This window comes from Castanea sativa, chromosome 1 (genome assembly GCF_040712315.1).
Source record: "Castanea sativa cultivar Marrone di Chiusa Pesio chromosome 1, ASM4071231v1".
In the NCBI taxonomy this organism is placed as follows: domain Eukaryota; kingdom Viridiplantae; phylum Streptophyta; class Magnoliopsida; order Fagales; family Fagaceae; genus Castanea; species Castanea sativa.
Window position 1 is genome coordinate 74232051 of NC_134013.1, and position 14326 is coordinate 74246376.

General features: G+C 33.6%; 1 protein-coding gene across 1 annotated transcript; it reads right to left on the reverse strand.

Annotated features, from left to right (window-relative positions):
• Window positions 1-2684: 2684 nt before the first annotated feature.
• On the reverse strand, window positions 2685-4158 carry LOC142641481 (heat stress transcription factor C-1). The gene is made up of 2 exons (XM_075815925.1): window positions 3828-4158; window positions 2685-3711 (listed from the first exon to the last, which is right to left on the reverse strand). The coding sequence occupies exons 1-2, from the start codon at window positions 4029-4031 to the stop codon at window positions 2911-2913; spliced, it is 1005 nt and encodes a 334-aa protein (XP_075672040.1). The 5' UTR covers window positions 4032-4158; the 3' UTR covers window positions 2685-2910.
• Window positions 4159-14326: the final 10168 nt, after the last annotated feature.

Consider the following 14326-nt stretch of genomic DNA (forward strand, 5'->3'; position numbering starts at 1 on the left):
TAAGTAAGACAGAAGGAAGAAACAAAAGTGCCATCTCAGGTAGGGCATTAGAAGACAGTCGGTAATGGGCCTGTTGGCCTAACATATTTATAAAAGAATTTTACTAACATGTGACCTTAGAGTACATAATAATATACTTTTTTTTAAGTTTTATTGGGAATTGAAAAAATTTTACATTTTTTTCAAATTTTCATAAAATATTTCTAAAAATAGATGGCTTAACCAGACCCAATATAAAAAGAGAAATGATATATCCACAATATTTTCACAACATTTTTATAACAAATCCTAAGTAGCAAGTTGTTACTAGTTGTTATTGTTGAGGCAAAAAAGTAATTTTCGTATTAAGTTCAAATTTGAACCAATAACAACTAACCACATAGTATTGTACAAATATTATGGATGGAGTATTTATATAATATATAAAGATACTCCATTTTTTGCAATGTGTCCTCTTGAGAGGTGTCTCTATGCTGTTTCGTGCTCGCGTGGGATTGAGAGCACATCCTGTTCTCGTGCACTTGACTTTCTCTCGACCAATCACTGGCCAGTTGCCACTCTGGTTTATTGATTCTGATAGGCCAGCCTAAAAAGATTTTGACTTGGGAATTTTTGATTGGGTAGACTAGATGTGTGAAAGGACACCAAATCAGTGAGCCAAGTTCATAGTTTAGACTAAAATAAGAGTCTGTTTAGATAGAACTTATTGCTGAAAATTGAAAACTGAAAACTGAAAACTGAAAACACTGTAGCAAAATAATTTTAAAATATGTGAATAGTACCGCGAGACCCATTTTTAATGAAAAAGTGGCTGAAAAGAGAAATTTGTGGGTCCATAAACAGTGCACGAATGCACTGTTCATGGAAAACTTGGTCAAAAACTGCGGCTGGGAAGAAAAAAAAAAAAAAAGGCTGAAAATACAAAATGGCAAACGCAAAACTTAGACGCCGAATCCAAACACATTCTAAGAATGCGTTTGGATAGCCCAGCACGTCCACGTCCAGCCCGTTTTTTTTTTTTTTTTTTTCCACGCGCATATGTCACTGTTCATTGGCCATGAACAGTGATTTTAGGCCAATGAACAGTACTTTTTGGGATGACCAGTAATTTTTACACATTAAAAAATTATTTTTATACAGTATTTTCAGCTTTCAGTTTTCAGCAATAAATTCTATCCAAACGGACTCTAAGTGTCTCTCAACATTTTAAAAAAAAAATACTATAAAAATAGTAACTGAAAAAGATGAGAATATATCGTTATTCCTAGCAAAGTACAAATCCATTTTCCCCGCTATTACTACTACTACTTCAATGTCTATTAATAACAATAATAATAATTAAAAGAACTTAAACTTTATTAAAATAGATTATTTTTTATACTAGATAGAATTTCTATACATGTGTATAAAACTCCTTCCTAGAAATTTAAACCTAGTCATGCCCCACACACCCCACAAATATTTATTAAAATAGTTTATTAACATCACTCGTTAATTGGATTTTTTTTTAAAGAGAATTTCAATCTAGGGCCATAATAGCTCTTTATTATCAGATCAAGACACCAATTAATTTTTGATAGTTTTTGGTGTATGCGGGGATTAAACCACAAATCTCTTATACAACAATCAGAAACTTTACTAACGCTAACTAGAACCCACAATCGAATTTTATTTCTATGTCAAATAGGGATTTAGATCTTTTAAATTTTCTAAGGTACTCTACCAAATAGATTTTTTAAAATCTTAACCATACTTTAATGATTTAATGGTCTAGATTTTGTCATATCAACATTCTACTCCCAATAATTTTAATGGTTTTGTTTGCAATATTATTTTATTATTTTGAAAATATTGTTTGTGAAATGGTGACATCATAGAATATAGACCATTAAACCATTAAAGTGGGAGGATCTGAATCTGTCAAATAGAGTAGGTGTGCTAATATTTTTTCTTTATATTTTCACCACCTTATTAACCATTAACTACTCCAACCTCCACCTATAGGAGACATATATAAAGATCGTAATTCATTCATACATCAAAAACAACTTGCCTCTCTAAATTATTTTTTATAGGGGCATTCTATATCACACATTTTATGGGAGAGAAAATTACATAAAAGCTTAGAGTTTAAACTCTCTTTTAGATTAGATCCGTAGCTCCTAAAATGTGTCAATTAAAGTTTCAAACTTATGAAGTTGTTTCAATTTTAATTATGAGTAGTGATCAAGTAGAGACTAGAGAAAATAGGGAATAACAAAAAAAAAATTGAGAAAATAGGGAAATCATTCTTAAAACATTGTGTATCACTCATCTAATCAATTTCAAATATTGGCAATCATAATTCCTATTGCTCTCTTTTCGTCACCGCCAAAAATTACAAAAATGAATAACAGAGGTACACAATAACTTCAAATTGAAACAAATTCATAAATTTTAAATTTTAAATAACAAATTAAAATTTTAAGACTTAATATGAAATAATATGAAATATGGTATAGTTTTAAGCATTTTTTTTTTTTTATGTATCATGCCGACTTAATCTTTTTTTTTTTTTTTTTTGAGAAGGATGCCGACTTAATCTTAAAATTTTATCTATTACTATAATATATAATAATATATATATATATATATATATAATATTTAGGTTAGTAAGTTACTTTAAAAAAAAAAAAAAAAAGATATGTATCATAGAATTTAATCGTGTATAATATTGAACGCTTAACAAATAATTTAGAATCTTTTCTTTTTCTTTACATGAACCACAAAAACATAAAATTGGAAGAAAAAAAGGGTAAGAAAACATGAAGCAAAAAAACAAAATTAAATAAATAAAAAGAGAAAAAGAAAAGAAACTAATACAAAAGATATAGAATCCAAAGATAAATCAGGTGAAGCATATCTACAGCCCTAAAAGCCACCTCCTAATAGAGAAAACGGATAAGGCGTTGGTGGACTCACCTCCATCCCAGCGGCCATTTCTGCAAAATAGCTTATTTGCCCACCACTATTCCCATAACCCAAAACACCGCTTTCAAGCGGCGACACCGCCATATTACTTCCAAATCCATTCATAGCAGAGCAACCAAAAGGCTCTTGGCCAATCTGAGACCGACCCATCACGTCACTTTGGATCAACCACGCCGGCGTCTGAGTTTCCGGCGACGGTGACGACTGTTCACAAAAGTCTTTTATTCCAAAACCTGTATTTGGAGACGGAGAGATTACTACTCCGAGTGTACCCTCATCTTCTTCCTCTGTCTTTATTGAACTCGTTGTCGTTGTTGTTGTTGTTGTTGTCGCTGCTACAGCGCCTGAAGAAGACGAAGAAGTAGAAGATATCATTAGCCGCCGCTTCTTCTCGCTGATTAACTGCCTAGTTCGTTCTCTCTGAAGCATCAAATTGGGTAAGATATTTGGGTCTTCAACTACTTTGTGCAGGAACGCCATCATTTGCTGTGGCCGTTTCTCTGTAGCTTCCAATCGTTTCTTCATGCCCTCAAGCTCATCCTCCATGGCCTTCTGTTCATTCTTTAACCTCGCTATCTCCATGACTAAGTCCTCGTCTTCCACTAGTTCTTCGTTCTTGCCCTGCGTGTACGAGCTCCGATTGTGCTTTTTACGTACGATGTTCACCAACAAGTGCTTCTGGCCACGAAGAAACCACTCGTTCGCGAATTCCCATTTGTCAGGATCGACCTTTCTGAATCCCTGTTTGTTAGCTTAACAAAGTTAATTTCTATCAAACACTATAACTAACTTTGTGTAAATAAAGAAATCAAGTGGAAGTGGTACGGGTTATTTTGACAGTTAAAATAAAAACTTACATAGGTGTTGAGCTGACGAACAAAGCTAGAGAAATTGTTGTGCTTGAAGTAGGCAGGTAAAATCCTCTGTGAGAAGTCTAAGGGATCGACGACGATGAAGCTGTTGTTGGCTCTCCCCCAAGTGATTAGACTGTCAGTCGTCGGATCATTTACCATCTGAAAAGTCTTCATAATGAACGGCGCGATGACGTTGTAACCCTCCATTACTTATACTCTCTCTCTCTCTCTCCAACTTTCTCTATCGCTTTTCCTTTTTTGTGGAGAGAAGAGGCGTAGACAAAAGTTTTGAGTGGGGCTATAGGTCTAAGTGCTAACAAAAAATGGTTGCGTTTGTATATATATGTATATATGTGACTTAATGGGCACTTTAGCACATTGGGTTTTGCTGAGGCAACACCGTAATACATTTATATATATAACGGAAGCTAACGTGGCGTCGATCGACATGGTTCTGATTTTTTTATGTTTTTTTTTTATTTGGTCACAGGATGGGACCCGCGTGGCTCCGCTTTTTATTATCTTTTCCTACGAATCATGATCCGGGAGCTAGATATTTTCTTAGAAAGGATACTTATTTCTCCCACGCGCATACACGGCAGAGCGTGGAATTGTTTGATGTTCCTTATGTGTAGGAATGGCAGGGCGGGGCGAGGGGAAGGATGGGTTTTCATCCCCGCTCGCATAGTTTTGTCTTACTTTATCTCTGTCCAACCCTATTATATTTTATATGATGGAAAAAACTTTCTCAACCTATATCGCATCTTAGGACCTTGTGAAACCCTGTCTCACCCCATAAAACTCTACTTTATGTTAATTTACCCTACAACTAGTACAATTTTTTTAATGAAATCTATTTCTTTAATAAAAATATACTTGAAATTATAACTAAATTTATCTCTTCAAATCAAATCAATTTTTAGAAAAAATTTAATAATATATCCAAGTGTTTAACAAGACAATCACAAAGGGAAAAAAATCTCATAGTATAACACATAACAAAATAAAGGCAGAGAACCACATTAGGTTTAATAAAATAAGCTAATATTGATATATTTGTTTAAATAGTAGGCTTTCAGGATATGAAAAATTTACAATTATAACTCTTACAATTTACAATTTACAGGGAGGAGCAGGGCGAGTCTAAAAAGTCTAAACCCATCCCCGCCACGCCCTATGGTGCGGGGCTAAAATCTTGCCCCATTCCCACCCCACCACCTTTGCGAGGCAGGGAAAACCCGCGCAAGACAAAGCGAGGAGTGGCAAAATTGCCATCCCTACTGATGTGGTCCCTTTGCTTGCAAACAAAATTGTCTTTAAACGACCACGTAGGTGTTCGTTTTGATTAGCATTTAGTAGGGCGGTAAACAAGCCGAACTTTGTCGAGTAGTGCATGTTCAAACTTGGCTCATCAGGAAAAATAAAAAACTCAAGGTTGGCTTGAGTTTATGACAAGCCTAAAAATAGTGTTTGAGCTTGAGCTTAAGCTTGTGGGAAAGTCAAAAAGTTTTGAGCTTGTGACAAGCCTAAAAATAGTGTTTGAGCTTGAACTTGTGGGAAAGTCAAAAAACTTTGAGCTTGGCTTGGCTTAACTTGATTAATTAGTTAAGCCAAACTCAAGCTTAATATTAAAGTCAAACTCGAGCTCAAGTCAAGTTTTTGAGCTTGTGATCTAAAAAAATTACATCATTAAATGTATAAATCTCTAAAATTGAGAAAAAAGAAAAAGAAAATAGTATACTCATTTTATCATGCATCTAGTCTTACTTGTGATTAACTATTATTCAAATTAATAATTTACATAATTAAATTCATTTATTTATCATTCCTTATTTACAGCTTCAGCAATTTTTCAAAATATAATTTTTACATTTACGTTAGATGGTGAACGACTAGAAAAATACATATTTGTAACTATTATGAATGAGAAAATACTAACATGTTTCATAACTTTATTTTAGATGATTGATAGGAAAGGCTCATATGTGGCATACTTAATTATTTATTTATTTTTAAATGTAACTATAGTTTAAAGTGGTTCTTAATCAGTTTAAAGGGAATGAAAAAATTATGGTAATATAAGTAGTGGTCTCATGTTGGCCATGTTATTATTAAGATATATGTAATGAATATATTTAGCTAACACATATAAACTTATAAATGAGTCTATACTTGAATTGTTGTATATCAAACTTAATAGCTCACGAACTTGTTTGTGAACAATTTTTTTTGTTTGCGCTCGGCTTGTTTATTAAACGAGCCTAAAACTAAGGCTCAAGTTTGGCTTATTTATAAGCAAACAAATATGAACAAGCTTTTTATCAAGTCGAGCCTGAGTTGTTCATTATCGGCTTGGTTTATTTACAGCCTTAGCATTTAGCGCACACATATCATCTCTCTCTCTCTCTCTCTCTCTCTCTCTAGCAAACATTTCTCATCCTGTTCTAACCATGCTTGTTTTCTTCGCCTCTGTCTCACGACATCATAAATATATGAAAAGTGCTATGTCCACAATATTTTTATAATATTTTCACAATTAATAATAGGTGGTTAGTTATTATTGGTTCAAATTTGAACCTAACACTAAAATTACTTTTTTTTTCTCCAACTATAACGACCAGTAACAACCTGCCACCTAGAATTTATTGTAAAAATGTTGTGAAAATATTGTGGATATATCATTTCTCCAAATATATATAGGGTCTAATCAATAAGTGTCTTTGTAACAATCATTAATAAACGATTTTAGAAAAAATTTAATATCGTTTTTGTAGGAAATATAAAAAAAAACTATCAAAAAAATAATTGTTTTTTTCTTATTCCATAAAAAATTCTAAAAAAGATTTCTAAATCAATACCCTTAAGGTATTGGTTAACCATTTTCGTGTATATATATATATATATATTCTATTACTATCACCTAAAATACTTTTTTCTATCACTTTTTGCACTTGCACGACTACCCCTCCCCCTTTTCTTTTATCCATACCTTATTGATGTCTAAACCACCTTATTTAAAAATACTTGCATGCTTGTTTCATCCAAACCAGGCTCCTGCCCCGCTTGGATTTTTCCTACCTCAAAGAGGGAATGAGGCACCACTAATCTGACCCGTCCTACCTTGATACCATCTCCCCCCCCCCCTCTCCAATTATGCTAAAATAAATAAAAAGCTAAAAAAAAAATACAACGGTAGCTAGAAAGAATAAAAATCTTAATAAGTTAAATAAACTAAACAAAAACTCTAACAAAAAAGTTCAAAGAAAATTGGTAAAAAAAAAATGAAGCAATAAAGAGTTTTATATCACAATCTCAACCAGTTGTAATTCCAAGAAATTTAGTGTCACTCAAATTACCATTAGGAAAAAATTTACTTTCAAACCGGTTTAGAGAAAAATTCCTTAAACCCACTACATTTTTTTTGTTTAATAATACATTTTATTGAAAAACAAGGACTACAAAAGGCTTGTCGGGCCCGATTCATCTCCATCGTGTGGGGAGAACACCCAACCAAGGATAGAGGAGATGGAATGAGGCCTGAAAGACAAGTCCGAGGCTACCCAAGCAACAAGATTGTGAGCAAGGAAATTAAGAGACCTTGGGGAATAAATAGCTTCCTAGCTTACAAAAAAGGGGAGAAAGGCCTTCCCTAAATAATTCAGTACGGGTGATTGATAAAACTATATGTGTGTACTCTTCATCATATGACTTGACTTATTTAAATAGTACATATGGATATATGGTTTTATGAATCATCACATAATGTGTTTAAGGAAGCTCCTCCAAACCGTTTTGAATGAAACTTTTGTCTTTAACGATAGAGTGATTGTGGCGAACCAAAACTTAGAATCAATTCTTATATATATATATATATATATATATATATATATATATATATATATATATATATATATATAATATAATATAAACAAAGAAAGGATATTGAAAGATCAAAAGATACTAATTGGATGGACAAAGTTTTTTTTTGCATTGCATTGCATACCATCTTTTTCCTTTATCAATGCCGACTTCTAAAACACAACTTGTTCCCACCCTTTTTCATAACTTACTGAAGTGATAGATAGTAAGTGGTGGAAAATAAAAGTAACATTAATGATCGGTCTATATAAAAGTGATTTTTTCACCATTTACAATGAGTCATCTCAACAGAACAAGTTGTGTCCATAATAAAGTTATGCACATTATAATGCTTTATCCACTTATTTGTGTTTTAAGTAAATCCATTTTGAAAATAAGTAAAACCATAGTTATACTATCCTCATAATTAAAGCAACGTTGACCAAACGTATTTGGTTACCAAACCCTCAAGTTGAAGGAGGTAAAGAAAATAGAACAAAATTTTCCTCTAAGTCAGTTTAGAGAAAATGTCTTCTAACCTATTACATGATGATTTATAAAATCACCAAAATATACTTTTTTTTTTAAATGAAGATTATATCCATCCAAATATACTTTTAGTCACTTGATCTATAGAATAATCATTCATGTAACTTGTTTAAATAATTTAGTGATTTGGACAAAGGTTTGGAGAAATCTTTTTCATAACTTATATGATGGCCACTTATGGCTTCGATCTTTAAGCTCATTAGTTGAACTAGTCGGTAACCTATGCAATGCACATGAAAGTTTAACAAAATATTTCTTTATATATAAATATGAAATTTAAAAATTATGGTAATTATTATAGGCATTTATTATGAGTTGATAAGATTTAAATACATAATAGAATTTAAAGTCAACTAAAAATATATATAATAAAATAATGACGAGTAAAATTTTGAGGCTCAAAAAGTTACGTGGCAAAATTGTATAAAATCTACTAAAGGAATGATGGTAGAGAAACAAAAATAGACTTTATAATATTTTTCATGAGCCCAATTCGTGTGTGTTGCTAAGCCAATTGTGGATGCTAGTAGCACTAGGGGATCATAGAAAGGGTTTGATACCCAAAACTTTCACCCAAATGAAAGCTTCCCTTTGTTGTTGTATGTGACTGAATGGTCTGGCTGACCCTTTTTAAAACTCCAAAGCATGGCTAGCCACCTTAGCTATCTTGGGTTGCTAAATAATGGAAGTATACCATGTTTCAAGTATATGCTTCATCCCTCTCACAAGCTAGTAGGACCCATTAGTTGTGGGTCCCACCAGTTGTGAAGGGGGAGAGAAAAATACACCCGAAACAGGATGTATTTTCTTTGCTGACTACCACCAAGAGAAGGTTCCCAAGGAGCTAAGAGGCCTGGGAAAAAAGCATCCAATCATAATTTGTCAAGATCTTTCCCAATTTGTGTTAAAAGTAAGGTCTTTCTTTTTCGAGTAAAGACTACCTACACATTACCCTTGTTCAACACTTAGGAGGTCCAAAGCCTCAACTATTAACTAAAAACCATTCACTAAACAATCCCAAAACTCAGTATAAAACCCCTTACATCAGGTCAAAGAAGGGGATTCACGTTCAACCTTGCAAACCCTTCAGAGCAAAAACCATCTTAGCCACTTAAGATTTATAACATTCTGAAACTTAGAGGTGAACATAGAGGTACGAGGGAGCTCTCCCTCTTAAGATCCTCCTCTTGTTGAATGTGTAAAACCATTTCAAACGTGGTTAACTAAGCATTTTTCGATACTTTAAGTTACTCAGCATTTTGATTCTTCCATACCACAACACAAATATCTTTTCATTTATCAAATATTTGGGATTTTGGATTGAATCCCTAAACATAACCATATTACAACAAATCTGAGGGGAAATTTGGGCTCATTTTGGTGTTTCAGGCCCACGTCACAAAATCATCCCTGACAACTTGTTCTGTGTATTCTTCACTGACTTGTTTGTCTAGAGTTCCTCCAACCAGGTGTTCTATAAATATGCTATTTTGACACACCAAAAAACCTACTTTATTATTTTATTACGTCATTTTACAATACACCCTACATCACATGTTTTATTTTTCAATTTCATACATTAAGGGTCCGTCCGTTTGGGTGGAAAATAGGGAGGATGGAAAATAGAGGAAGGAAAATAGGATGGTAAATACTATTTTTCACTGTTCATTTGGAGAAGGAAAATAGGAAGGAGAGAAAACTAGGGATAAAGTTTTCTCTCCGGGCCCACATTTTTGTTCCTTCCAAATCGGAAGGAAAACCTGGAGAGAAAAGTGTTATGGTAGCACTTTTACAAAAATACCCTCTTCCCACCTTTTTTTTTTTCAAGGTTCTCTTCTCTCTCTCTCTCTTTTTTCATCATGACCTGAAATGTTCTCTGTTTTTTTTTTTTTTTTTTCAACGTTACCTAAACTTCAATGTTCTTTTTTTTTTTTTTTTTCATGTTACCTGAACGTTCTCTTCTCTCTTCTTCTTTTTTTTTTTTTTTTTCAACGTGACCTAATCTAATTTTTACATTATATATATGATGTGATAAATTTTATATTATGTAATGAGTACAAATAAATCTATTTCTTACATATTATGTAACAAGGGTATAATAGTCAAATTATATAAATTACATTTTCCGTCCTTCCATTTTTCTCTCCAACCAAACAAAAGAGTTTTCCACCCTCTCACCTTTTCACCCCTCCAACTGAACACACAGGAGGAAAAACTAAATATTTTCCATCCTTCCACTTTTCCATCCTCCCACAATTTTTCATCCTCCCACTTTTTTACTCCTCAAACCGAACGGACCCTAAAATAATATATATATATATATATATAACACATTAAAATAATATATACAACACATTAAAATAATAATTAACTAAAACTCATCAAACACAATCAAGGAAAACCACTACTACAACCACCACACAGTTGCCACCAACCAACAGCCACCATCACACAACCACAACCCAAAATACAATTAAAAAAAAAACCCCACAACAACCCAAAAAAAAACCATCACAACCACCCAATAATCACCACCACAACCTCCACATTGTCGCGACAACCACAGTACCATTGCCACAACCCACCACATTCACAAACCTCAAAACTCATCCCAAATCAAACAAACCCAAAAGCAAAACCCACCACTGCAAGCCGATTGAGGGAGATTCGATGGTGGGAGGTCCGATGACGTGGGGAGGTTGTCGGTGTGGCTGGAGGAAGACATGTCAAGGTCAGCGGCATGGTGTGGAGAACGACGCGGCAAAGGCAACGGCTAGGAGTGGTGACATCAGCGGTGGTTTGAGGAAAGAGAGTGATGGGCTGAGGAAGAGAGTGAGAGGGGAAGAGAGAGAGAGAGAGAGAGAGAGAGAGAGAGAGATAAACGGGGAGAGATAAATGGGTGAGGAGAGAGAAAATCTTAATAAAATAATAATAAATATTTTACCATTTTTTTCCATACAATGCTAAGTTTAGAGTTGCACAGTAGCTCAATGCCATTTATTTTAGCATTTGACACATCTTATGAATCAAGTATTTTGGTGTTTGATGTGCCAAATGCTAAAAATATAACATTTGACATACCTGATGAGAATGCTCTAAAAAGTTAGTTTTCAGAAGATGAATCCCAGTACAACTAACCTTGTTGTACTTTCTTAATCCTTTTGTCATTCCAGTAATCTATAGGACATTTGTATCTCCAAAATATATATATATATATATATATATATATATATAAATGAAAAATAATAGTGATTCATTTAGAAATTTTTATAAATAAAAGATGAATGAATAATCGTTGAGTTGTTATTGGACATGATCACCTCAAAATCGAGCTCAACCATAAGCTTCAAAGCTTTTTTCAAGCTTCAGCTGGATTCAAAACCATGAAACTTTTGATTAAATTGAGCCAGATCGAGCAAAACAAAGCTTGGGTCAATTTAATATTCAACCTGTCTGGTACACCTTATTTCATTTTGTTCTTATCTTTGAAAATGTGCTGCTTGAAAAAGTTATCCCCCAAGGCAGAAAAAATGTTTTTAAAAAGTTGGTACTTTGAAGAAGTTTTTTAGTTTCAAAATAAGGTGCAAAATGGACGCTTGAATTGTTAAACACCTACCAGTGAGTGCGACCCTGCGAATCCAAAAGTTTCTAACCTTTTTGTTGCACTTCGCCATCCCATACAAACTCCAAACACTCTCTTTAAGTTTGTTAAGACTTCAGCGGCTGAGACACCAAGTCACGCTCTGTAAAGAGAGTGGGAGAAGCTTCAAAGTGTGATGAATGAATTGAATACACACAAACTATCTTGCTCTTCTTCATCCCATAAATTTCAAAATAGTGTCTTAAGTTCGTTTAAGCTTAGGCCATCAGCAACAGCAAGTCACGCTTTGTAAAGAGAGTGGGAGAGTGCTCCAAAATAAAATGAATGAATAAACAAATATATGAGTGCCCAGAATGAGAGGGCCAAGCATTGGCCACGTAGAGGTTTTATGTTTTTAAGATAGAATTGAATTTATCACCATTGTTTTTTTTTATCCAAGATCCCAATTGTGTTTGGTATACACAAGATTCTAATCTAGTTCCCTTTATTAGGCGATAGAAAACTTTTACTTATTTAAAGACCTTGCTTTCTTGATTATCATTGTTTATTATCACATCAACGAAACAATTAATTAATTGTTAAGAGTGTTATAGCTGAATGGGTTAACACCTCTTGATTTTTCTAACAAAAATGTTCATGATTTAAATTATATATTCCACCTCCAACTATAGAATTATAAAAATAAAAAAGCAATTAATTTTGGTATACACTAGATTTCAATCCAAGTTCATTTTTGTGATTCCTTTTCGATTACCAAAAAAAAAAAAAACTCGAATCATTGAACTAATTAAATAGTAATTCTAGTACAACAAACTAAGCCACAACTTTCACTACAATTATCTTATGTGATAGACTGTGATTGGCTACCTATCACTTTCACATACATAATCTACTGTTTTTTATTCGTCACTCACAATTAGACACAAAAGAGCATTCACAGTAAGAAAGCTAAAAAATATAACTTATAACAACTTAAAACATTATTTTATCTATTTTAACACTCTACTTTATAATACACCCAATATCAAAAGTTTTATTTTAACATTCAATATATTAAAATAATTTAAACAACTTATTAAAATAAAATAAAACTTCCCCACAAAAATTCATAGCAACAAGCTGCCACCTTAGTCACATTCTCCACCACCACCGTGGCAACCACAACACACCACACCAGAAAACAAAAAACCCAAAACAAAAACCACCACCATCATCAACAACCCACCACAAAACCCATTAAAGTAGACCACCACAGCCATCCACAACAATAATCACATTCGATTATAATCAATACCAACTTCAGCCCATCAAAAATCACATAAAAAATCCTAATATCACATTCAATTATCAATACCCATCAAAAATATTCTTTTCAAAATACCAAAAACTCAAATATTAATACCAAAAAAACTCAAACCTTAAATCTGAAAATCACATTCGATTATGGAGTGGAACCTTGAGCCCTGCTGCCCCAAGCTACCTCCCAATGCTTCCTCCACACACTCTTCCTAGCTCCCAAGCCCTGCCGACTCACCAAGTCCTCACTCTCCAAAGCCACCAACACTCCTATTTATGACCTCACCGTCCTCCGTTCGTTTCTGAACCCTCCGTCGACAAACAGATCCACCAAGTCGCCTCCGTCAACTTCAAAAACCACCAAGAGAAAGAACCGACACCACCGAGACGCCACCACCAAGACCCACTAGCCATTGACCCGCAAAACCCACCAAATCAAACTCACATCACCACCATGCTTGATGACTTTAACCACCAAATTAGACCCACGAGCCGCCGAACCACCAAGAACAAACAAAAGCACGAGAGAGAGAGAGAGAGGAGAGAGAAGAAACCTAAGGAAAAAAGAGACGTTAGTGATTAAAAAATGGATTTTTATGTTTAAATAAGAGCTCACTCACTCTAGCTAAAAGCTAAAATATTTTAAATATATGAATTTTGTTGTGGGTATGTTGTTATGATTTGGGGTATTAAATAAATTTTTAGCAATTTTAACACAATTGCTATGAATTCTCTAAATAATTAATTGTGGTTTAGCTTGTGGTACTATAATTTTTGCTAAAGCAAAGTCTGAAACAGTAGCTTAGATTCGGTCGCTCGAATTCGATTGCATTTGGCTTTTCATTTTTGGGCAAAGGACGTTCGTGAGTTGGCGCATTTAGTTTGTTACATATAATAATATCATACACGGCGCGTTGTGTTGTTCTTCGGCCACGTGTAACACATACTTTTGTAAGTAGGTTTTTGGAGTGTGTGTGTGTGTTGGGAGCGTGTGGAGCAGATTTATACTCTTCAAATCTACGCATGTCCCCATCTTGTAGGCTGTTATTAGAGTCAATCGGTTCATTTTGTGTAATTTAAATAAAATCAAATAACAAAGTCACTTCTATTTTCTTTTCTTTTTACCTGTCTACTATTATTCTCTCTTAAATAAAATATAGAATATTTAAATTAGAGAGATGCTATGTTCACAATATTT